The sequence below is a fragment of the Rhinatrema bivittatum genome, chromosome 5 (genome assembly GCF_901001135.1).
Source record: "Rhinatrema bivittatum chromosome 5, aRhiBiv1.1, whole genome shotgun sequence".
NCBI classification, from domain to species: Eukaryota; Metazoa; Chordata; class Amphibia; order Gymnophiona; family Rhinatrematidae; genus Rhinatrema; species Rhinatrema bivittatum.
The window spans coordinates 86,324,510-86,350,044 of NC_042619.1; the positions used below are offsets into that span (position 1 = coordinate 86,324,510).

Consider the following 25,535-nt stretch of genomic DNA (forward strand, 5'->3'; position numbering starts at 1 on the left):
GCAGACTGTATTGCTATCCTCTGGCTGACTCCAGATTCCAGACTCTGTCAGTGCTTATCAAGTAAGAGCCATGGCTACCTCGGTGGCTCATCTAAGAACTATGTCTGTTGAAGACATCTGCAAAGCTGCAATTTGGTCATCAGTTCACACCTTCACATCCCATTACAATCTGGACATTCTCTCAAGAGGCAGCAGTAGATTTGGGCAGCAGTTTTATGTAGCCAATAGTCCACTCTCCACGGGTGGGAGAGGTGGCCTCATATAGAGGTATAAATACCTACGTACTATTTAGGGCCTTATAGCTAGGCGCTCTCTCTCCTCCAGCAGCTTAAAATAGTGAAAACACTGTTTGCGAAAACATTGCAAAGTGTGATAAAGCCATATCGCACAACTTAACACAAATGAAAAAGGTGTAGTTAATTCCCGTGTTAAAACTGTGCGATATGGCATTGCGAAGCCAGGCCACGAATCCTGCCCCTTTTCCTAATTTGCATCGCACCATGCGTTATGGTGTTTTCACATGCGTTAAAGTGTTTTTCGCATGCATTGATAAATGACCTCCTTAGTTTGTACCTGAGGCAACGGAGGGTAGACTGACTGACTTGCCCAAGCTCACAAGGAGCGACAGTGGGACTCAAACCCTGGTCTCCTGGTTCATAACCACTCCAGATCTTATGATTCTGGTGGATTTATAAATCTTTGGCAAAGAGCTAACACACACTGAAGTGTCCTGACTCAAAGCTCAATGCATTAGAGTGACAATGTAAGACTTAATTCCCCAATAAATAGGTAATTAATGGAGCAAACACAACACAGGAGTGATATGATCAAATATCAGAATTCCTGACAGAAGCCTTGCGGCTGTTTTCTGCACAGCCTGGAGACTTTTCAAGCAGCTTTAAAATGGAAAGGTGGTATTGAATAAAAACTGATGATGACGATGGTTTCTCTGTGGTTAATTTTCTGTACAAAATAATATGGGTAGTTTTGAACATTTAAAGCTAAATGTGTTGTTGCCTTCCCTGACCTAATCCTGCTCCTAGGAATGCTTCCGCACAATCAGGCAGATGCAATATCATGCGCTGAGCCTAGTGCACAGGATAGTGAGCACTTGGATGTGCTAGGCTAACACCAGATGCAATAAGGGGATTAGCATGTCCAAACCAGCACATAGCTAATAGCGCTCATCACATGTAAATGAGGCTATTAGCTACTATCCCCGATGCAAAAACATCACTCGATGTGCAAGTTTTAACACGGAAAACTTAATGCCAGCCCTAGCGTGAAGTCTTTACGCGCTCTGAGCCATCTGAAAAAAGCCCCATAAAGCCACAAAAAATCCCAAAATACTGCTTTTTTGTGGTTCCTCCTACTTAGTATCATCCCAATACTAAGTAGGAGGAAAAAAAAAATCTTGCTGGCAGGCAGGTTAGGAAAATGGATGACCATTAATTCAGTGTCCATTTTCCTAACTTGTGGCTGTGAGTGGGTTAAGAAAATGGCTTCAAGGGCGATCCGGGTAACTATAGACCAGTGAGCCTGACTTCAATGCCGGGAAAAATAGTGGAAACTATTCTCAAAATCAAAATCGTAGAGCATATAGAAAGACATGATTTAATGGGACACAGTCAACATGGATTTACCCAAGGGATGTCTTGCCTAACAAATCTGCTTCATTTTTTTGAAGGGGTTAATAAACATGTGGATAAAGGTGAACCGGTAGATGTAGTGTATTTGGATTTTCAGAAGGCATTTGACAAAGTCCCTCATGAGAGGCTTCTAAGAAAACTAAAAAGTCAAGGGATAGGAGGTGATGTCGTTTTGTGGATTACAAACTGGTTAAAAGACAGGAAACAGAGAGTAGGATTAAATAGTCAATTTTCTTAGTGGAAAAGGGTAAACTGTGGAGTGCCTCAGGGATCTGTACTTGGACCGGTGCTTTTCAATATATATATATATATATATATATATATATATATATATATATATATATATATATATATATATAAATGATTTGGAAAGGAATACGACGAGTGAGGTTATTAAATTTGTGGATGATACAAAATTTATTCAGAGTAGTTAATCACAAGCGGACTGTGATACATTACAGAAGGACTTTGCAAGACTGGAAGATTGGGCATCCAAATGGCAGATGAAATTTAATGTGGACATGTGCAAGGTGTGGCATATAGGGAAAAATAACACTTGCTGTAGTTACACGATGTTAGGTTCCATATTAGGAGCTACCACCCAGGAAAAAGATCTAGGCATCATAGTGGATAATACTTTAAAATCGTCAGCTCAGTGTGCTGCAGCAGTCAAAAAAGCAAACAGAATGTTAGGAATTATTAGGAAGGGAATGGTTAATAGAACGGAAAATGTCATAATGCCTCTGTATTGCTCCATGGTGAGACCACACCTTGAATACTGTGTACAATTCTGGTCGCCGCATCTCAAAAAAGATATAGTTGCGATGGAGAAGGTACAGAGAAGGGCAACCAAAATGATAAAGGGGATGGAACAGTTCCCCTATGAAGAAAGGCTGAAGAGGTTAGGGCTGTTCAGCTTGAAGAAGAGACAGCTGAGGGGGGGGGGGGGATATGATAGAGGTCTTTAAGATCATGAAAGCTCTTGAATGAGTAGATGTGACTCGGTTATTTACGCTTTCAAATAATAGAAGGACTAGGGGGCATTCCATGAAGTTAGCAAGTAGCACATTTAAGACTAATCGGAGAAAATTCTTTTTCACTCAGTGCACAATTAAGCTATGGAATTTGTTGCCAGAAGATGTGGTTAGTGCAGTTAGTGTAGCTGGGTTCAAAAAAGGTTTGGAGAAGTCCATTAATGTCTATTAATCAAGTTTACTTGCAGAATAGCCACTGCTATTAATTGCATCAGTAGCATGGGATCTTCTTAGTGTTTGGGTATCATATCCAGCTTGTTTGTTAACCTTTAATATTGCCAGGTTCTTGTGGCCTGGTTTGGCCTCTGTTGGAAACAGGATGCTGGGCTTGATGGACCCTTGGTCTGACCCAGCATGGCGATTTCTTATGTTCTTATGATGCTCATTAAATGAGCGTCCATAGTCCTAACTGGTGCACAGCCACATCTCCTGGGCGCCTGAAGCCATGAACATGCTAGGAACGCACAATTTATCCCTAGAATGTTTTTTTTAGTGCAGCGGCTCATTTGCCTATTGCATCAAGCACCCAGGAGAAGTGATTGTGCGGGCGTGCATTCAAAAACTGTGTGTCCGGTTTGGATGCATGTTTTTGCGTGCACTTTATTGCATCAGCCTGATTGTAGGCAAAAGTGTGCACATTGTGGAACAATATGTGAACTTCTATGTGCATGGAGGTGGGAAGTATTCAAAAAGTGCTTTTACCTAGCTAAATTAATATTTATAGGGGTAAATGGTTTATGAAAATTGCCCTGCAAGTTTAAGTACAAACAAATTTATTGTTCCATAGAGTTCACACATTTCGTACTGCAGTGCAAATTAGAATAAGCAGTGCTCACGTTTCCTCTTAGACCTCTCATTTCAAATCAAGATTTCTGTATTGGTTTATATTAGGATACAAATAAAGATTTAAATCACCATGATTTCTAATTATTTCATATATTACTACATGCAGGACTCATCATTACTTTTGCATTCTACTCAAAATGTGACTGTAAATGCTCGCAACTCAGAAGGGAATGTCACAGGCAGATTACAAGTGGGTAAGTCTCCAGTCTTTCTTTGCTTCCATTGTAAACATGTGTGCATGTTGTACATCATCCTGTGTGCATCACACATAGGTGGTTAAAAAGATGAGTTGCTGCATGGTAAATGACAGCAGAAAAAGACCAAAATGACTCATCCAATCTGCTCAGCAGCAACCTGTCTATCCTGGACAGATGTGCACACACATTTCTACATGGAATCCAACATCCATGCCACCTTCCTCCATGTCCTCCACCCACCTTCTCAAATTGTACTACTGCCTCTTTGAGGTTGTAACTGCTGCTCCATACAGGTTACCCCCATGCCCTCTGTTTAGGGATTGTAAGTGCTTCTCCGTGCAGATTATCCCAGTTCTTCGATACCATCCTCTTGCCACTAGGGATCCTATGTGTTTATCCCATGCCTTTTAGAATTTCATTACCATTTTTTGTGTACATCACCTGTACTGGGAGGGTATTTCAGGCATCCACAATCCTTTCCATGAAAAAATATTTTCTGACATTGATGCTGAGTCTGTCCCCTTCGAGCTTCATATCATGTCCCCAGTTCTAGAACTTCCTTTTTTTGAAAGAAGCTTGCTTCTTGTGCATTAATACATTTCAGGTATTTAAATACTTTTATCATATTCCCCCTCACCACCACCATGTCTCTGCTCTCTTTTAGGGTATACATATCTAGAGCATCAAGTCTCATCTTGTATAGCTTCTGATACAGACACATCATTTTGGTTGCCTTTCTCTGAACCTCCTGTAGCCTCTCTCTGTCTTTTTTGAGATGTGGTTTCCAGAAATGAGCACCATGTTCTAGGTGAAGCGTTACCAATGACCTGTACAATGATATGATCACTTCCTTCCTTCTGATGGTTATACCTTTCTGTGCATATCAACATTCTTCTGGCTCTACCCACCGCTTAGTCACAGTGTTTAACCACCTTGAGATCACGAGATGTTACCCCTAAGCCTCTCTCCTCTTGAGGCACATCAGCTTCTCAGTCATCACCTCATCCAGTGTTTTCAGATTTCCACACCCTTAATGCAGGACTGCACTTTTTTTGAATTGAATCTTAACTGCCAATCATTTGACCATGCCTCAAGTTTTCATAGACCACTTTTCATATGGCTACTCCCTTAGGTGTGCCCATTTGTTGCAGATCTTAGTGTCGTCCCTAAAAAGACAAACTTTTCCTTCTCATTTTGGTCGTTATCTGCCGCCATTTACCCTGTTACTGTGAAGCACGCCACTACTGACCGCTCTCTTTTCAGAGGGCATTTCATTTACTTCCACCCTCTGTCCTCTACCTGGGATTCATCTTCCAGCTGCTCAGTTTATTCATGAGCTGCCTATGCAAGACCATATCAAAAGCTGTCTTGAAATCCAGGTAAACCACATCCAATGTATGTCCTTAAATAAATAAACATATTTCAGCACCTTTGCAAAATCTGGATGCTAATCAGTGACAATTTAGAGCTAATTACATAAATTCATACCTTCCACATTATAAAGTATATCAGTTTCTGTTAGGGGTTTTAAATCAAAAGATATATACAAATATTAAAGGTTAACAAACAAGCTGGATATGATACCCTTTTTATTGGTCTAAATATGTTGTGACTAGTTTTTCAAAAGTTGTGCTCTCTCCATCACATCAGTGTTGGCAGTAGCATGGAACTAGAGGCTGCCGCTGAATGTTGCAGTTTGCTATAAAGAGTGCAATGTTGCTGTCTGTTGAGGAGGAGGATGTGGGTTGTCATCCTGACTGCCCACATCAAGGCTACTGTCAGGCCCACTGGTAGCAGATCCAAGCTCTTTGACATGCCCAGTTTAGGCAGAGCTTGTTGCACTGCCGCTCAGCTACACCCTGACAATAATACTTAACATATCCATAATATATTGGGCTTGGTAGTGTGTCCGTCAGTGCTCGCGCATGTTCCCCAGCCCGCCGATAGATGGCGCAGGCAGCTCCCTGGCCGCCTTGGAGGCTCAAACACGCCGTACAGCGGCCATGTCACAACTCCAGCTACAAGAGGTACTCTGGGGGAATTCAGCGCTACTGCGGAATGCAGATTTTGCGCAGAATTCCTCCTTCCCGCAGATTTCCTCCCTCGCCGGAAGACTATTCAAAACCGGAAGGACAGCGGCCATCTCGGGACAGGCAGAAAATAGCAGAGGAGACCCTGGCATGCCACGAACGTAACACATCCCGCGGCACACGCTCCGTTCGCGGCGAAGATGAAGGCCCGGCGTGCTGTTCGCGGCGAAAAGGGAAGGCCCTTGTGTGCCATGATTGGCGCGTCCGAGCCTTCATCTTCTCCGCGAACGGAGCATGTGCCGTGGGACACGCTCCGTTCGCGGCATGCCAGGGTCTCCGCTGCTATTTTCTGCTCAAGGCGAAAATGGAAGGCCCCCAGGTAACGCAAACGGCGCGCCGGGCCTTCATCTTCGCCTCCAAAGGCACAGATCCCGCAGCATGCCGGTGAGAGAGAATGTGTGTCGGGGAGGGGAGGGTGAGAGAGAGCAGGAGGGTGTGAGAGAGAGCAAGGGGGGGATGCCAGTGAGAGAGAATATGTATGTGAGAGAGGGGATGACAGAGAGCATGGTTGGTAAGAGGTGGGTGGGGAGGGTGTGAGAGAGAGCATGGGAGGTAAGCGAAGGTGGGTGGGGGGATGCTTGAGTGTGGGTTGCAGAGAGAGGGAGCCTATATGAGGGGAGGGGGATGCCGGTGAGAGAGAATGTGTGTATGAGAGAGGAGAGGGGTTGTGGGGGAGTGCGAGAGACAGCTTGGTAAATAAACTTTGCCAGCCCTGGCTTTAGCAAATGTGCCTCCACGTCCCTTACCCTGGGTGAAAACAATTTAGTTTTTCCTTTTCGGCTAACGCTTCCATATAAGAGCATATGTGCCAATAAAAAGGCTCGCCGCCCAGGCGTAGAACAGGTATAGGTGCTAGTTTAAAATACACAGTGCTGGATAATGGTAATAGCATTCATATCCAATAAGTCTCTGCCCCATAGAGCTTCCAGTTTAAGTGGATACTTGAGGTGATAGGAGATGAAGTGATTTGCTCAAGATCTCAAGGAGTGTCAGTGCGAGAAGTAGGATTTGAGCCATGATTTAATCACTAGGCTGTTCCTTAGTATTTTCCTTTGCTATATAAAATGTTGACAGGGAGCAATGCTCCAGCGTACAGGAATAAATATGACTCAGGCAGTGGTCAGTGGCAGGTGGAGTTTAGTCGTGTCAAACAAGCTTAAGTCAGAACCAGAGATCTGTCCAAAGGAAGGCAGGCTGGGAGGTGAGGAGCAGCACATATGGGCAAGACCAGACACTGAAGGACTGAAGACTGACCATATGACAAAGATGAAAAACTGAATACTGGCCACATGACAAAGACAAGAACTCAGGAGTGAAGACCAGGAACATGCTGCGGCAACTTGCTCTATCGAAGATAGTCGATCTATTGCTGAGGCAAGGAGGTGATGCCGAGGTGGCCTTTTATAGGCCTTGTTAGTGAAGTCATCAATAGGGGCCGCGGACTTTTCCCGTTACAGTTTCTTTAAATTTAGCAAGAGGGCACACGCACGCACCTGAGGAGGCTGCATGTTATAGGGCTTGGTGGCGGCGTCCTGCCTCAAGAGAGTTGTTGGTGGTGTCTTGCCGAGGGCCGCAACATGGTGTGTCGGGGAGGCCTCTCCGTGCCGGGATACGGCGGTTTGGCCTAGACCGGGGTAGAAATGAGAGCGTTGGTCCATGGGGCTAGCTCAAAGACTGCTGATTGTAACACTATGGTTCCTATGCCTATAGTGCAGGATCTCCAGTCTGTCAATGCACAATTAAGCTCTGGAATTTGTTGCCAGACGATGTGGTTAGTGCAGTTAGTGTATCTGGGTTCAAAAAAGGTTTGGAGAAGTCCTTTAACTGCTATTAATCAAGTTGACCAGTAGCATGGGATCTTCTTGGTGTTTGGGTATTTGTCCGGTCGCCCGTATGACATAGTGAGGGCAAAGGTAGCGCCGGCGCCATTTTGAAGATTGGCAATACGGCCCTCGTGCAGGAGGTCGCTCCCGGACTCCCGCTGGACTTTTGGCAAGTCTTGTGGGGGTCAGGAGGCCCCCCCAAGCTGGCCAAAAGTCCCTGGGGGTCCAGCGGGGGTCCGGGGGCGATCTCCTGGATGCGTGACGTCGGGAACCAGGAACCAAAATGGCACCGGCGCTACCTTTGCCCTCAACGCAGTCGTGGCCAGAGAGAGGGAGATCGCGTCAGGACCCCCCCACTGGACCCCAGGTAATTTAAAACATTTTGGGGGGGTTCGGGAGGGTGGGGGATTTGTTTTAAAGGTTCGAGGTGGGTTTTAGGGTTTTTTGGTGTGCCGGTTTTCCCGCCCTCCCCCGATTTATGATTTTTAACAATTTAAAAAAAAAAAAAAAAACACGACGATAAGATTTCCCTCCCCCCCCCCCAGCCAAAATGGATCGTTAAGACGATCGATCACACGATTCACACCCCTACCTCTCACCTTGCCTGATTATAGAACTGCCCCTGGTGAGTAAAGCTACCGCTTATCCCTTGGAGAGGGCAGCAAGAAATGAATCTACTCTTTAGAATTTGCTGGGTCTTTCCTAGAAATCCAAACTAGCTATGGTAAGAGATGGGATATGTAGCTAGATGGACCTTTGTGTGTACAACCCCTGGGACAATTTTCTAAAAGTCCATTTATGCATATAAAACAATGTTATATGAGCATAAATACTTTTGAAAATCAGGAAAGTCTCTGGGTATTTTTTTACCACCAAAATTCCTACAAATTTTCAAGGCGAAAGTACATGCATACTTCTGCTTTGAAAATTCTCAGAAAATACATAATACTAGCTCCCATTCACAAACTCAGCATAACTTGTGCATGTGGATTTATGTGCATACTTCTTAGAATAAAAAGTATGTGTGCAAATTTGAACTCCAACCCAACTCATTATCCTACTCCTGAGTAGAGTTCCTATGGATCTGCAAGGAGCTGTTAGCAGATCAGGGCAGGGGGAAGGGGGGACTAATGGTCTGGGGAACTGCACATGGGTATTTCATATATGTTGGGTGGGGAACTGTTATTTGTCTCTAGACTGTTCTCCTATAGGGATTTATTGTCACGGACCGGAGGGTTAAATGTGTATCTAGGTCAAGAACTGATACAGAGTGAACTATGCCCGGCAGCTCGGGGGGGGGGGGGGGGGGGATATCCCAGGGACTGTCGAAGTTCCATACCATACTATTAACATGGCCACATTCCGTATAATTTCCCTCAATGTCAAGGGACTTAATTCGCCATTCAAACGACATTCCTTCTATAAAGAACTTGGAGTGCTGAAGGCAGATATTATTTTTGCCCAAGAAACTCATTTGAAGAGCAGGCATGAATCACTCTTGAAATCAAACCAATTTCCATATCAGTTCTTTGTGCCCTGCTCCAAATTAGCAAAATACACAGGGGTGTGCATATTGTTTTCCCAGCATATGGTGTTTGAATGCCAATCCGGGATCCTAAGGGACGGTATCTTATACTACAGATTCTGATTGAGGGCCTGGAATATACCCTAGTGAATGTCTATGCTCCCAACCAAGACCAGGGCAAATTTTATGAGGACCTGAACCAAGCGATACTGATGCATGGTAAAGGGAAACTGATAGTGGGAGGGGACTTTAATCTGGCGCGAGTGCCTGCGCTAGACACATTGAGAGGATGTGCAGTTACGGCACCAATACACAGGAAAACCTTGAAATCTTTAATGGATGATTGGCAATTAATAGATGTCTGGAGGTCACACCACCCCACGTCCAGATCCTATACATACTTCTCATCCCACCAATCGCATTCCAGAATAGATTACTTCTTAATTGATGAAGCGATATTTAACCACATTACCAAACCAGATATCAGTCCTGTGGCATGGACAGAATATGCGGCCGTTTCACTTCCCACAATATGACAAAGGGTCCTGGCTCTGGAGGCTAAACGAATCTCTGTTAACAGATGACGGGTTTACAGCCACTCTAATAACACAAATAACTGACTACTTTAGCTTGAATGATACTGGAGAGGTGGCACCCCTGATAGTTTGGGAATCCTTAAAGGCGTTTTTGAGAGGCATATTCATTTCTAGGGCCACTTATGTTAAAAAAAAAAAAAAAAAAAAAAAAGAGAGATGCACAAGCAGCCACAGAACTGAGACACAAAATTTGGAGACTTAGTAAAGAACACCAAGCCATGGGAGCACAAAAAATATGGACCCTCTTATCTAAAGCATGAGGTGACTTATGGAGATTAGAGTCAGCCAAGATGGTACATCTCATGCACATTGTTAAACAGGAATACTTTCAAGGGGGCAATAAAGCTGGGCTTCATTTAGCCCGCAAATTAAAGCAGGTCTCTTATCAAAATACAATTAAGATTAAAACTGAGACGGGGGAGCTCTTAACAACCAATACTGACATTCGTAAACTATTCTTAAATTTCTATAGTACTTTGTATTCCCTTAACGGGTCCATCTCACCAGAAAGAATCGAGCAATATCTGGAGGGGGTTAATTTACCTAGTTTGTCATCAGAAGCTCAAGCTATATTGGATGCGGAGATTACCACAGTTGAAATATTTAATTCTATTAAGACACTAAAACCCGGGAAGTCACCTGGACCTGACTGTCTTACTGCAAAATTCTATAAATTGTTTGCCCCATACATAGTAGCCTATTTGCAGAAAGTCTTTAATTACTTAAGAACAGGGGGCTCGCTGGCACCTAATTTGCCAAAACCAGGGAGGAATTCCACTGTTTGCGGGTCTTATAGGCCCATCTCATTATTGAACCTAGACCTCAAGCTTCTGGCAAAAATCTTAGCAGACCGCCTAAGTAACTTCTTAACCGATCTAATCCATCAGGACCAAGCTGGCAGGTCCTGATGGATTTATGCCTGGCAGGTTAGCGGAAGATAACATAAGCAAACTGATCAATATGATGTGGTGGGCCCACAAACATAAAGCTGACTCTATATTTCTCTCTATTGATGCTGAAAAAGCATTTGATTTGGTTCATTGGCCATTTCTTTTCTGTGTTTTGAAGATTTGGACCTAGCTTTTGTTCTTGGGTAATGGATCTTTATACGAATCCACAAGCTTGCCTTAAAATCAACGGAAGTTATTCAGACTGGTTTCAAGTAGGTCACGGAACGCGACAGGGGTGTCCGCTGTCGCCCCTTCTCTTTGCTATCTTTCTAGAACCATTGGCTACCATTATTAAAGATAACAAAGCAATTTCGGGTTTTATCTTTTCTCAGCATACATTCAAAATCACTTTGTTCGCTGATGATATCATGTTCTCCCTGACGAATCCGCATGATTCACTTACGGCTATAGAAAAAGATATTGGACAGTTTAGCAGGGTGTCAGGCTTTAAGGTGAGCTGGGAGAAATCCAAAATCCTAAATTTAATCTGCAGGTCTAACTTAGTTAAACAACTACAGGCCCAGCACCCGTTCCGTTGGGCCTCCAAAACTCTCAAGTATTTTGACATCCGCCTTTCAGCTCACCCATTGGACCTTTTTCAATTAAATTATACCCCTCTGATAAAACAAATCTTTCTGGATCTGGATAAGTGGTGTAACCTCCCTATCTCTTGGCTGGGTCGTACAATGACTGTCAAAATGAATGTCCTGCCTAGACTGTTGTATTTATTTCAATCCTTACCAATTCCCATTTCCAATGATATTCTACGGCTCTGGCAAAGGAGAATATTCGGATATATTTGGAAAAGGAGACCACCACGGGTCAGTAGAAATGTCCTATTCTGGAACAAGCCTGAAGGTGGGCTGGGAGTACCTAACATTTCATGGTACTACATAGCAGCACAACTATGGCCCTTAATAGTGTGGCATCAAATCATGGAAGTTAAACATTGGACGACTATTGAACAATCACAGATGCTTGATATGCGCTAGCGTGGCAACCCAGAAAGACGTGGAGACCATGTCCTCAAATGCTTCCTACTACGAGACACACGTTAAACATTTGGGATAAGTGGAAGACCCGGTTGGTGGGCAATAAGGATTGCTATCATCTATCACAATTGTTCCACAATAATTCTTTCAGACCTTGCATGGGCTTAAACTCCTATAGGCAATGGCAACAATGGGGAGTCACACGTTTTGAACATCTTTGGGGGGGAGACGATCTATTGTCCTTTGGATCGGTGTGTCAGAAGTACTATATCCTCCCAACTGAATACTTGGCCTACTATCAGATATGACATTTCTGCCTCAGCAACCAGATAAAGACCAACTTTGGCATGCGGAAAACCCTTTTTGAAGGCTATTGCTCGGCATCTTCTCATCTAAAAACCTGATCGCCAAAGTCTACCAATTACTAGAAGTGAAAGCAACTTGTGCCCCCATCTCATATCAAAGCATGGAATAGAGACCTTGCGAGAGAATACTCAGAGGATGAATGGACATATATTTATAGTCAATTGATCAAAGCCTCTATATCGGCCACACTTATTGAAAATGGATATAAACAACTCTATAGGTGGTACTTTACCCCAGAGCGACTAGCGAAAATTATACCGAGTGCTTCGGGGCTATATTGGAGGGGATGTACCTCAGTGGGCACTTACATATGTGGTGGTCGGGTGATTGAAAAACAGCTCACCCTAATTTTGAAACAGCCCATTGATCTTCCCATAGAGATGGCGCTCTTAAATAATGTCGATCAACATCCTCAATGCTTGCAACACCCATTTATCGTATAGATGTGTATGGCAGCGAGGCTGGAAATAGCCAGAGAATGGAAGGCACTGCAATGCCCATCATTGAAGTCCATCATGGCAAGGGCAGACTTTGTACGTACCATGAACCAGATGACGGCGGTAAAACATCGTACACTGAAAAAGTTTCAGGCAACATGGGCACCCAACCTTGAATGGGCCTCTACTATAACGAAAGACGAGTCAGGGGGCCAGACACAATGATCTAATGACATTGGTAGCATTTTGCATATGGTTTTCCACTATAGATGATCTGCATCCCTAATTAAATTCTTCGACTGGCATGTAACTTTAGGATTTTACTGTGACTAGAACCCCTCTAACGTTACTGGACTCTTTCCCTTTTTTTCTACTCATCCCGTATTGGTTCATAAAACTTTAGGACTCAGTGTGCAGGGAGGGGGTGGATGGGGCTTGGGTTCAGTATTATTTATTTTTTATTTACTGACATATCACACTGGTTTACTTTCAGGTACTGTAGGTATTTCCCTATCCCCAGAGGGTTTATAATCTAAGTTTTGTACCTGAGGCAATGGAGGGTAAAGTGACTTGCCCAAGGTCACAAGGAGCGACAGCAGGACTTGAACCCTGGTCTCCTGGTTCATAGCCCACTGCTCTAACCACTAGGCTATTCTTCCTCCTGTATAAAATGGTATCTAACAGATTGTTATGTTATCCTTCTATATAGACTGTATTGTTTTGTTTGATACCAATAAAACTATTTACACACAAAAAAGGAGAGTTGTATTTATTATTTATTAATTTTATTTCTTGTCATTTGATAGCCTGCTTTTTTACCACAGACCTTAAAGCAGAAACTAATAAAACATCCAGCAAATACAATATATACAGAAACACATAAAAAAGTATGTGAACATTCAGACTATTACAAAATGCAACTTTTAATAAAAACCACAATTAAAATCCCCTCCTCATCAACACTTATTCCCCTTTCTAGCCCCCATCCCCTATCCGTAACCTCATCAAAAGAGATACATAAAAAACCCAGCTCGAGTCAATCATTAAATTCCTTCTCAGCAGGAATATTCTAGCTGGAGGGTTTAAACAAATTTAATTAAACTGACTGAAAGAACCAAATAGTTCCTAGATTGTTTCCTCCAACCTGGAGAAATTCCACATTGCTGGAGTGTGGCAATGAAAGACTCAGTAAAAGAATAAAAGAGTGGCTTGCTACAAAAACAAATAATAACCTTTTCTTTTACAGCAGTGTTTATCAATAAAATAGAATAACTATCCACATTTTAAAAAAACAATGTTACACATGGTAAAATTAACTTTAATTGTGGTCGCTCAGGCACGGCCACGAGTTGGATAACAGCCAGAAGGACAAAAAGGAGGACAAACTCCAGCTGATTCTACAATGTTTATTGGGATCACTGGCCTTTGCATATTGCTTTTAATAAAAGGCTCAGTGCCTGATGGAATGTTAGTCTTGACACTAGCAAAGATAGAGGTGTAAGCAGCATCTGCTGTGATGATCTCAGTGCCCTGGTTGATGCATTATTGCACCTTAGTGGTCTGATAGATAAGGTAGGGCGTATAGAAGGCAATTTTGAAACTGCATGCAGAAGTGTAAAATTTGAGGATACTTTTTATCCTGGACTGTGCACCAATTTTCAAAAAGAAAACTTGGAAATTGCCAAAAGAAGTACCCACCCAATTTTTCACTTCATTTTTGGATGGATATTTTTTTCATGTAAAGCTATGCGCATACTTCTGAAAATGTACAAATATGTGTGAGTACTCGCAAGCCCCTCCCCATCCTCACTCCCAGGAATGTCTCCTTTCACCATGAGGAAAATTTTGCATATAGGGCCTGATTTTCAAAAGCATTTACATGTGTAAGTGGACTTTTGAAAATTGCTACTATATATGCCATTGAATTGTCCATAGGATTTGCTCATGTAAGTGCACTTTACGCACGTTAATGACTTTTGAAAATTGCTATGATAGTATGCTACATTTATGCGCATAACTCCTTTGAAAATTCACTTTAAAGCCCACTTAAATGGTAAAGTTTATTTAGACATGTAAAACCCAATTTTAAGTGTGTAAATGCTTTTGAAAATTACCCCATAGGGCTTGATTTTCAAATGCATTTACATGCTTACAACTGTGTTGGGTAAATGCACTTTAATTGTATAAGTGAGCTTTTGAAAATTGCTAGAATATATGCCATTGAATTGTCAATAGGTTTTACCCATGTTAAGTGCACTTTATGTGGGTAAATAGCTTTTGAAAATTGCTGCAATAGTATGTTACATTTAGATGCATAACTCCTTTGAATATTCACCCCATAGTGGTATTTCATGGGTAATTTTACCCACTGATAGAGGGGGAAGTTTTCAAAGACCCCATTTCCATGGGTAATGCACTATTTTATCTGTGGAAATAGCTTTGAAATTTTCCCTCTTCTACACTAGGTTTAAAACCTGATTCTAGTAATAATAGGAAGCCAAAGGAGTTCACATGAAATCAGGGAAACATGATCCTTGTTGCGATCCCTCCCATGGCTCTGGCCCGGGAGGTCTCTTACCTCCGCGGCGCCGTAGGCCTAATCCCTGGACTTTCCTGGCAGCAGGAGCCACTCGACTGTTGCTCCAGTCGGCCACCCTGATGCCATGGGTCCGCGGTCTGGCCGCCATCTTGCCGACACGGCAGGAGCCGTGCCGGCCCTTTTCCCTTGCAGCATGAGGCCGCCGGCGTTCCTTGCCCCCTCTGGGGGAGGGGCCCTCAATCCTACGGCAGGAAGCCTCCTTGATGCGGCTGGGACGGAGCACAACTGGGAACTCTCCAGCATGGAACAAGGAGAAAGTGTGCCGCTCCCTCATCGGGCCTGCCCTGAGGGCCTGCTCCGTCTCCTCTCCTCCGCGGCAAGCATGGCAGCTGTCCAGGGTCCTGCCCCCTGTGCCTAGGGGGTGCAGCTGCAGCTTCTCCCTGTATTTAAAGGGTCAGCCAGATGTGGCCCTCTGGGACTCCTCCCAGGGAGGTCCCTACTTCCAGCCCTATAAAAGGGCTCTTCAGTCAGTCCGTTTTTGCTTTGGCAAGGGGCTAGTCCTCCCTAAGACTTCTCATCTCCAGCTCCTAACCAGGCATCCTGAGCCTCGTCCATGGACTTCCTGTATCTCATTTGTCTCTATCCTGGTGTTCCGTGATGTCCTGATGTCCCAAGTTCCGTAATGTATCCCGGTCCTAATGCTCCATGTTTTGTAGGACCCGTACCTCCAGAGATTCCCTGCTTTTATCTGAACTTCCAAGTTCCAAGTCGCGACTCCGGAGGATCCCAGGGGTTACTGCATCCTGCCTAAGAGACTTCCTGAGTCTGCCCCGCTCTTCCTCGTGGTCTGCGACCAGCTGTGTAGGGTTCGAAGGGGACAGTGCGGTCCACGACCAGCCCCACATGCTGAATAGGGCGCCTGAGGGTTTTGCTCTTTCCTCCTTATTTCCTGTCTACGTTCCAAGCTCCATGTCTACGATCCACACTCCTGACTGTCAGACTTGGACTGTCCTCACCGCAAGGGCACACTTTCTCCTCATTCCATGCTGGAGAGTTCCCAGTTGCGCTCCGTCCCATCGTCAGCGCAACTGAAATGCCAAGCCTTGAGCGTCCCGAGCTCAAAGCTGACGCAAGCTCCAACAGAATTGCCGAAGCCTTGTGCCCGGTGGGACTAGCCTTGTCCCGGGTCCGGTTCTAGACTCCAAAATATTTTTTGGACTTTCTCTACGACCTGCTGGAGGCGCCTGCATCTGGATCTCTATGACCTGCAGGAAGCGCCTGCGCCCCACCAGATGTTTTCTGCTATAGACTGTTCCCACCCTAGATTCCCACCCATGTCTTTCTTGTCTTGTTCCTTTTCTTGTTCCTTGTCTTGTTCTCTTGTTGTTTCTCTTGTTTCTCCGCTGTGTTTCTTATTTCCTCCTTGCTCCGCTGTTTTCTTGTTTCTTGCTCCGCTGGTTCTCGTTCTCCGCTCCGCTGTTCTTCAGTCCTTGTACTCCGTTCTTCCTTCTGCTGTTCTGCTTGTTCTTGTTCTCTGCTGTTCCCTCTTGCTCCGCTGTTCTGTTCTTGTTCTCTTGTGCTCCGCTGTTCTGTTCTTGTTCCATTTGCCTGTTCTTGTTCCTTTTCCTTGTTTCCTTGCTCTGTGTTCCTTTCTTCGTTCCCTGTTTCTGTGGTCCCTTCCACGACCTGCAGGAGGTGCTTGCACCATCTCAGTTCCAGTTGTCCTTCCCGGACCTCCCGAAGGAGGGGAGAGGACCCCCTTTGAGGGGGGGTGTAGTTGTGATCCATCCCGTGGCTGGAGCCATGGGAGGTCTCTTACCTCCGCAGCGCAGTAGGCCACATCCCCGGACTTTCCTGGTGGCAGGAGCCGCCCGACTGTTGCTCCAGTTGGCCACCCCGATGCCGTGGGTCTGCGGTCCAGCCGCCATCTTGCCGGCAAGACAGGAGCCGTGCCTTTTCCCTTGCAGCATGAGGCCGCCAATGTTCCTTGCCCCCGTTCCTGCGGCAGGAAGCTGCTCTTCAGCCTCCTCGATGCGGCTGGGTCGCTGCTGCTTTCTCATCGGGCCTGCCCTGAGGCCTGCTCAGTCTCACCTCCTCCGTGGCAAGCAAGACAGCTGTCCAGGGTCCTGCCCCCTCTGCCTAGGGGGCGCGGCCGCAGCTTCTCCCTGTATTTAAAGGGCCAGCCAGGTGTGGCCCTCCGGGACTCCTCCCAGGGAGGTCCCTACTTCCAGCCCTATAAAAGGGCTCTTCAGTCAGTCCATTTTTCCTTCGGAAAGGGGCTAGTCCTCCCTAAGACTTCTTGTCTCCAGCTCCTAAACAGGCATCATGATCCTCATCCATGGACTTTCCTGTATCTCATTTGTCTCTATCCTGATGTTCCATGATATCCTAATGTTCCTTATGTTCCATGATATCCTGATCTTCCTGATGTTCCATGATGTCCTGATGTCTCAAGTTCTGTAAAGTATTCCCGGTCCTAATGCTCCAGGTTCTGTAGGACCCGTACCTCCGGAGATTCCCTGCTTTTATCTGAACTTCAAGTTCCAAGTCCCGACTCCGGAGGATCCCAGGGGTTACTGCATCCTGCCTAAGAGACTTCCTGAGCCTGCACTGCTCTACCTCATGGTCCGTGACCAACCGTCCGGCTGTGTAGGGCGTGAAGGGGACAGTGCAGTCCGTGACTAGCCCCACATGCTGTGTAGGGTGCCTGAGGGTCTTGCTCATCCCTCCTTGTTTCCTGTCTACGTTCCAAGCTCCCTGACTACGATCCACGCTCTTGACTCCCAGACTTGGACTGTCCTCACCGCAAAGGCACGCTTTCTCCTTGTTCCACGCTGGAGAGTTCCCAGTTGCGCTCCGTCCCATCGTAGGCGCAACTGAATTGCCAAGCCTTGAGCTTCCCAAGCTCAAAGCCGACACAAGCTCCAACAATCCTACTTTGCTTTTGCAATCAGTAACTTGGCTGCAGTATTCTGCAAAAGTTGGAGATGTCTGAAACTATAGCCAGAAAGCCCTTAGTACAGTGAGTTACAATAATTGAGTTGGTTTGTTGTTAGCACATGAATGACAGTTGCTAATTCCTTTTTCCCCAGAAAAGGTCTAATATGGTGGGTTTGTCTAAGGGACAGATCTGTCCCCGGAACTAGAGATGATATCTGAGCTGTCCAGTTTCATTCCCAAGCTGGTAACCATATCTTATTAAGGGATGCCAGCTCCTGCAATGGAAGGAAGAAAGGGGGCCAATTAATCCACAATGCCTCCGACTATGTCAGGTTCAATTTTAGCTTATATTAGAATAGACGGTCAGTCATTCCAGGCCCTTTGTTTGCAATTGGTCCTCAGTTCCCTGCCAGAGCTTTCAGACCTGTGTTTTTTCAAAGGACCACTTGGGGAGCGGGTGCAAAGTATATGCCAGAAAGTATGCACGACGATACGAAAATAAAACCGCCACATCTGCTTTCCCTCTCCCAACCTAACTCTGCCCCTGTTTCCCCGCAGGCAATAGTAAGTGCGCATACTTTGACCCGCACTAAGGGGTAGGGCACTGTCCAAGCCATGTTTATATGTGGGTGAACACGTTTCCCCACGTGAAAACCTTTGAATATTGTCCCCTTAAGTCTTTATTCAGGAAATACATTCTTCTTATGAACTGAATGGGGGAAAACCTTTTCTTAAACAAAGCCTTTAATTCCTTTTTCATATTAGTCAGAAAATGGGGAGAAAGCCTGATCAAATAAGAGCATGAACAGTATAGAATTAGGCATTCAAACGCATTTCTCTTATAAAAAGGCAAGTAATTGTTCCATCAACTGTGAAATTAAAATAATGTATCTTTGGTGCAGTTTATTACAACAAAACAAACAAGTTTACAACAAAATAGATAAAGGCAGAGTGAAAAAAACATGCTACTAACTAGCCTATTAACATGAATTGTGAAATAAATACTATTTGGGGAGGGTTCAGATCATTTCTGGAGGATTTTGTACCAATGTGGTGCAATTTAGTTTTGAAGAGAAGGTAATTTTTGTGATAATTATTTTTTCATTAAAAAACATAATAGGCAAAATAGGGTTGTTAATGAAGCTTGTTATAGATATGGAAGGTATGATAATGTTTTTCTGAAAACCTTGCAGCCAGTTTCATAAAATTGGCTTAATTAATAACATCATAATATCATTAGCTTTCCTTTCTTTTTGTGTCCCAGAGGGCTCTCATTATGGAGACTTCATTTCACCAAATAGCTTATTTTGTATCTTTAGGGTAAAAATAAGAATTTATTTCTTTTGAGACCTCTCTGTTATAAAAGATGGTTATTTGAGTTGCTTTAATTAACATCCAGCAGGGTTGTGACAAGATGAGCTATAGCAGTGGAGCAATTAGTAAAATTATAAATCACATAAATCATTGAATTGTTTTGGAGGTGATTAAGATTTTTTATGATAGAGGGTGCACAATGAACATGCCTAATTAAAAGGCACAATTGCACCCGCCTATAAAGTAGAAAAAGGTATTACAAATTCCAAGAATTAAGTGGCTATGGTAATTTAAAAAGTATAAATCCTTTTTAAATAATACATTTTTTGAGACTTGGGAGTTTCCCTAACTGGCTGTATTTTAAAAAAGCTGAATAGGTTTTTAGTTATCCGACCTTCTGAGTGTTGCGCTTGCCGGCCACAGGGCCTCGTGCCTGGCCACGCTCACCTCCTTTCGCCGCGCTCCTCCCACACCTCGTGGAAGTCGCTGTCGACCCACAGCACAGACTGCTGATCCCTCTGCCGCCACTCCACCCTCTTCTCGTGGCTCAGAGCTGCCACTGCCAGATTCCTGCATCCACTGGCAATTCCTTAGGCGTGAGCGCGCGCCTCTCCTCTCCTCTTAAAGGAGTCGCGGCGGGAAAACCTCCGCAGACCCCCCTGATGACATCAGCGCTCCCAAACTATTTAAGGCCAGGTCTTGCCCTTGCTCCTGGCCTCTGCAACAGGTTGAACTCCATGTGAGTAGCTGGTTGCCTGACTCCGTACTCCTGACTCCATGTTCTTGACCCCCATGTTCCTGTCCCGTTGGTTCATTTTCCTCGGATTGACTCTTGGCTCTTCATGGTTTTAGAGAACATAAGAACATGCCATACTGGGTCAGACCAAGGGTCCATCAAGCCCAGCATCCTGTTTCCAACAGTGGCCAATCCAGGCCATAAGAACCTGGCAAGTACGCAAAAACTACGTCTATTCCATGTTATTGTTGCTAGTAATAGCAGTGGCTATTTTCTAAGTCAACTTAATTAATAGCAGATAATGGACTTCTCCTCCAAGAACTTATCCAATCCTTTTTTAAACACAGCTGTACTAACTGCACTAACCTCATCCTCTGGCAACAAATTCAGAGTTAAATTGTGCATTGAGTGAAAAAGAACTTTCTCTGATTAGTTTTAAATGCTAACTTCATGGAGTGCCCTCTAGTCTTTCTATTATCTGAAAGAGTAAATAACCGATTCACATCTACCTGTTCTAGACCTCTCATGATTTTAAACACCTTTATCATATCCCCCCTCAGCCGTCTCTTCTCCAAGCTGAAAAGTCCTAACCTCTTTAATCTTTCCTCAAAGGGGAGCTGTTCCAGTCCCCTTATCATTTTGGTCGCCCTTCTCTGTACCTTCTCCATCGTAACTATATATTTTTTGAGATGCAGCGACCAGAATTGTACACAGTATTCAAGGTGCTGTTTCACAGAGGCATTATGACATTTTCCATTTATTCACCATTCCCTTTTTAATAATTCCCAACATTCTGTTTGCTTTTTTGACTGCCGCAGCACACTGAACTGACGATTTCAATGTGTTATCCACTATGACCCCTAGATCTCTTTCTTGGGTGGTAGCACCTAATATAGAACCTAACATTGTGTAACTATGGCATGGATTATTTTTCCCTTTATGCATCACCTTGCACTTATCCACATTAAATTTCATCTGCCATTTCGATGCCCAATTTTCCAGTCTCACGAGGTCTTCCTGCAATTTATCACAATCTGCTTGTGATTTAACTACTCTGAACAATTTTGTATCATCTGCAAATTTGATTACCTCACTTGTCGTATTTCTTTCCACATCATTTATAAGTATATTGAAAAGTAAGGGTCCCAATACAGATCCCTGAGGCACTCCACTGTCCACTCCCTTCCACTGAGAAAATTGTCCATTTAATCCTACTCTCTGTTTCCTGTCTTTTAGCCAGTTTGTAATCCATGAAAGGACATCGCCACCTATCCCATGACTTTTTATTTTTCCTAGAAGTCTCTCATGAGGAAATTTGTCAAACGCCTTCTGAAAATCCAAGTACACTACATCTACCTGTTCACCTTTATCCACATGTTTATTAACTCCTTCAAAAAAGTGAAGCAGATTTGTGAGGCAATGGGAATCTAATGAAGGTGGACTTAAGGGGAATAAAATAATGAGCAATTTTGTCCTCTGCCAGTAGAGAAAAGTGAGAGTTTATTTCAGATTCTGAAGATTAATGCCTTGGTGTCAGTGGTATCCCGCTTTTGTGTGGAAAGTGGAATAGTCATGCTGCTGAACATCCCTTCTAAGTTAGTGCCTATAATCAAATTTATCATGCTGCTTTAATGCCTGAACAGGTTTTAACACAATTTCAGGAGAGAGAAAGAGAGAGACTGAGCCTCTTTATAAGGCTTTTATATAAGTAAATTTTATACCACTGTAAGAAGGGCAACTAGTAACTCAGGGTGAAGTTTTGGTAATGGTCTAGGTTTACATGCACAGTCATAGGTACGAACATCACAGTAGACATCAGTGAAGATTTTATATGATTTGGAATGATGAAAGGTACGTAAAGATGAGAATTGTACATTGTACTCTCGACCTAGCTTGATAGCAGCTAGGTAGAGAGTGCATCAAGCTAGGTCAAGAGAACAATCTAAAAATCTTATCTTTTTATACCTTTCATCATTCCAAATCACATAAAATCTTTATTGATGGTAACTGTGCTGTTCATTAGGGATGTGAATCGTGTGCCCGATCGTTTTAAAGATCGGGTTCGTCTGGCGGGAGAAAAAAATCTGATCGGCATGAATTTTTTAGTAAAAAAATTGTTTTTCCGAATAGTGCGCACTATCAAAAATTGTTACTTAATGGTTTAAAAGTAACATTTGAGGAAATGTTCGTTAGCTAGAGGTATCATTCTGCGTCTCCATTGGCTGCCACCACCTTTTCTCAAGAGATCTGTCCTTCAGAGACCAGGGAGTGGGACTGCTTGGCCCGTCACCTCCCCCTTTCCCTCCCCTTCCCCTTCTCTCTCCCATATACCAGCAGTAGGGGGGGGGGGGGGAGAGGGATGTGAAGGGGGAGACAGCCCCTGCATTCAGCAGCTCTGATTTTCTGAAGAGATCTGTCCTTCAGAGACCAGGGAGTGGGACTGCTTGGCCCCTCCCCTTCTCTCTCCCATATATCAGCAGTGGGGGGGGGGGGGGGGGGAAGAGGGATGTGAAGGGGGAGACAGCCCCTGCATTCAGCAGCTCTGATTTTCTGAAGAGATCTGTCCTTCAGAGACCAGGGAGTTGGGACTGCTTGGCCCTTCACCTCCCCCTTTCCCTTCCCTTCCCCTTCGCTCTCCCATATACCAGCAGTGGTATTTCACGTGCTAGTGCTTGGTAACAAAAATAATAAACAAACAAGTTGTAGTCACATGACTGATGATCATCACATTACTTTTTTTGTCAAGCTACCAACCGTTTCCATTTCCCATCCCCCATATATTAAGCTATCACCTCAGTGGGAACCTTGGTAACATCAATAAATAAGAGGGCAGCCAATAGGAATACATATTCATTCCTAACTGACCTGAAAAGTGTCAAATTGTATCATTTTCTGTTAGTGTGCACTAACAATGGGTAGTGTGCACTAACTTCCTGTTAGCGCGCACTAACTCCCGTTAGTGCGCACTAAGATGATTAACAATTTTTTTACGATAAATCGGGGGAATTTCTATTGTTTCGCATTCTTTAACGATTAATGACTATTTTAAAAATATCAGACGATAATTTAAATCGTCAAAAAACGATTCACATCCCTACTGTTCATACCTCTGAATGTGCATGTAAAACTGCCCACCACCAAAACCTCACCCTGAGTTCACAATACCCCCTCTTACAGTGGTATAAAAAATGGACTAATATGTGTGCCTCCCCAGAGTCTCTCTCTCTCTTTCTCTACCCGAAACAGGATTTGTGAGTTATTTCCAGTATTAAATCCCATAATAGCATGTGTTACGTTAAGCACCCTCATTTTCATTTACTCCTCACACTTGACTACATTTTTCAAATTTGCATACGCATCTCACAATGCCCGCGATAAGGCCCTGACGTGATTTAATAAATGACCCCCTTAGATAGCCAGATATCTTTGAATATTGGTCCCATGGTTTTAAATGAAGGAAATTTGCTTTACGGTATATGGGAAAGGCCCTAGACCCTTTCTCCTGTTTCACACCTGCTTGAACACCTTCTACTTCTTTTGGAGTCTGGTCTGAAGAAAAACTCTGTTAGAGCTCATCTCAGTTCATTTGGTTCTTATCACCACTATGTATTAATTAAATCCATCTCTGTATAACTTTTAGATATCAGATTCATATGGGACTTGCTTTAGGTGGAACTTCCTATCTAGCCTTCCACTGTGTCTTGGGACCTCAACATGGTCTTCACTAATTGATGAGAATTCCATTTGAGTCATTAGATTCCTGTGAGCTGAAGTACCTGACGTGGAAGGTCATATATTTGATGGTGGTCACTTTCAGCATGTAGAATCAGTGAGCTCTAGTGACTTATCTACCTTATACCAATCTTTTCATAATAGGATGATTCTGTGCACATATCCTAAGTTCCTCCGTAATGTAGAGTTGGACTTCCACCTTAACTAGTCGATACTCCTTCCAATATTCTTTCCCAAGCCACATGTCCACAAAAGTGAACTAGCCTTGCACAGTTTGGATTGCAAAAGAGCCTTAACCTTCTATTTGACACACTGAAGCCCTTAGAAAGTCCACCCAGCTTTTTGTTTCTTTTGACAACCAACAACTTGGAGCTGCCATTGTCAAACACAACCCCTTTCTAACTGGATAGCAGATTGTATTTCTTTAAGTTATGCCCAGGCAAGTCTGATTCTGAATGGGTATGTCAAGGCTCATAATGTTAAAACTATGATGGTGTCCGTGGCCCACCTAAGATCAGCCTTCATGGAAAAGATTTGCAAGGATGTGATGTGGAATTCAGAGCATACATTCACATCCCATTACTGCTTACTGTAGATAAAATCTTCTGAGGTGACAGTAGGTTTGGTCAGTCTGTCCTTTGGATTCTATTTGAGGGTTAGATTATTGTTTCCAAGCTGACTTAAAACAAAAAAGATAAAATGACAAAATAGTTTATTGCCACCAAATATATTTTCCATGTTGACACTGTTTTCTATATGTTTGCTTTTTCTCCCTATTTTTGTTGCAGGCAGTCCATAGCTAGGGGTTCCCCACCTGTGAGGACTACACGTCCTACTCTGCTTGAATAATACGAAAGTTGCTTAACTGTAACAGATGTTCTCTGAGAACAGCAGGATGTAAGTCCTCACAGAACTTACCTGCTTCTCTTTGGATATGGATCCTGTATTCAGTGTTAACTATTTTAAGAATCGAAGGGGCCTTCCGCAATATATATGACATGGGGTAGATTTTCACATGCCCAGCAGAGCATGCCAAAAGCTTGTAGAAACTTCAGAGTCATCTTCACTGTCCGGGGTCCATCAGATGATATCACCTACTTATGAGGACTTAAATTCTACTGTTCTCAGAGAACACCTGTTATAGATAAGCAACTTTCACTTTATTATATGAATATAATTCTTTAAGTATCAAGATATCATTTCAAGTTTATTCAGGTTTATTATTCGCTAATATACAAGTATTCTCAGCAAAGCACATCAAATAGTGTTACACGTGGCCGACCACGAGTTTTCCCCGCAGCCGGCTGCCCCTACCTCTGACGCCAGGAACTGCCAGCAAGACGCCCTCCTGGGCCAAGACTCGGCAGGCCGCCACATGACTCTGGCAGCGCCACACTGGGGATGCTGCTCAGCTGAGCAGGTGTCCCTAGATGTGCATGCATGCATGCGCGGCTTCCCGAGACTTAAAGGGCCCGTGGCAGGAACCCTCCACAGCGCCCCGCCCACTGACGTCATCAGGGCTTCCTTTTTAAGCCCAGCCTGAACCCGATTCTGATGCCTCAGCAACAGGTCCCGCTCCTGGCAAGTAAGCTGGTTGCTTCCTGTGTTCCTGACTCCTGCATTCCTCTTCCAGTCCTACCCTGGTTTTCCTGCTCCCTCGTCTTCTGCTCCCTTCTACTTGGATTGAATCTCTGGTTTGGACCTTGGCTTGCCATGACTCATCTTCTTCTTGGACTGACTTCTGGCTGACCTCGACCTCCTCTCAACTT

General features: G+C 44.1%; 1 protein-coding gene across 4 annotated transcripts in view; it reads left to right on the forward strand.

Annotated features, from left to right (window-relative positions):
- Positions 1-25,535, forward strand: part of SGCG (sarcoglycan gamma) — a 157,455-nt gene that overhangs the window by 90,731 nt on the left and 41,189 nt on the right. For all 4 annotated transcript variants that reach the window (XM_029602542.1, XM_029602540.1, XM_029602541.1 and 1 more), the window contains one exon: positions 3,636-3,723. In XM_029602542.1, the coding sequence (XP_029458402.1) occupies positions 3,636-3,723 (88 nt within the window). The remainder of the gene's footprint in view (positions 1-3,635; positions 3,724-25,535) is intronic.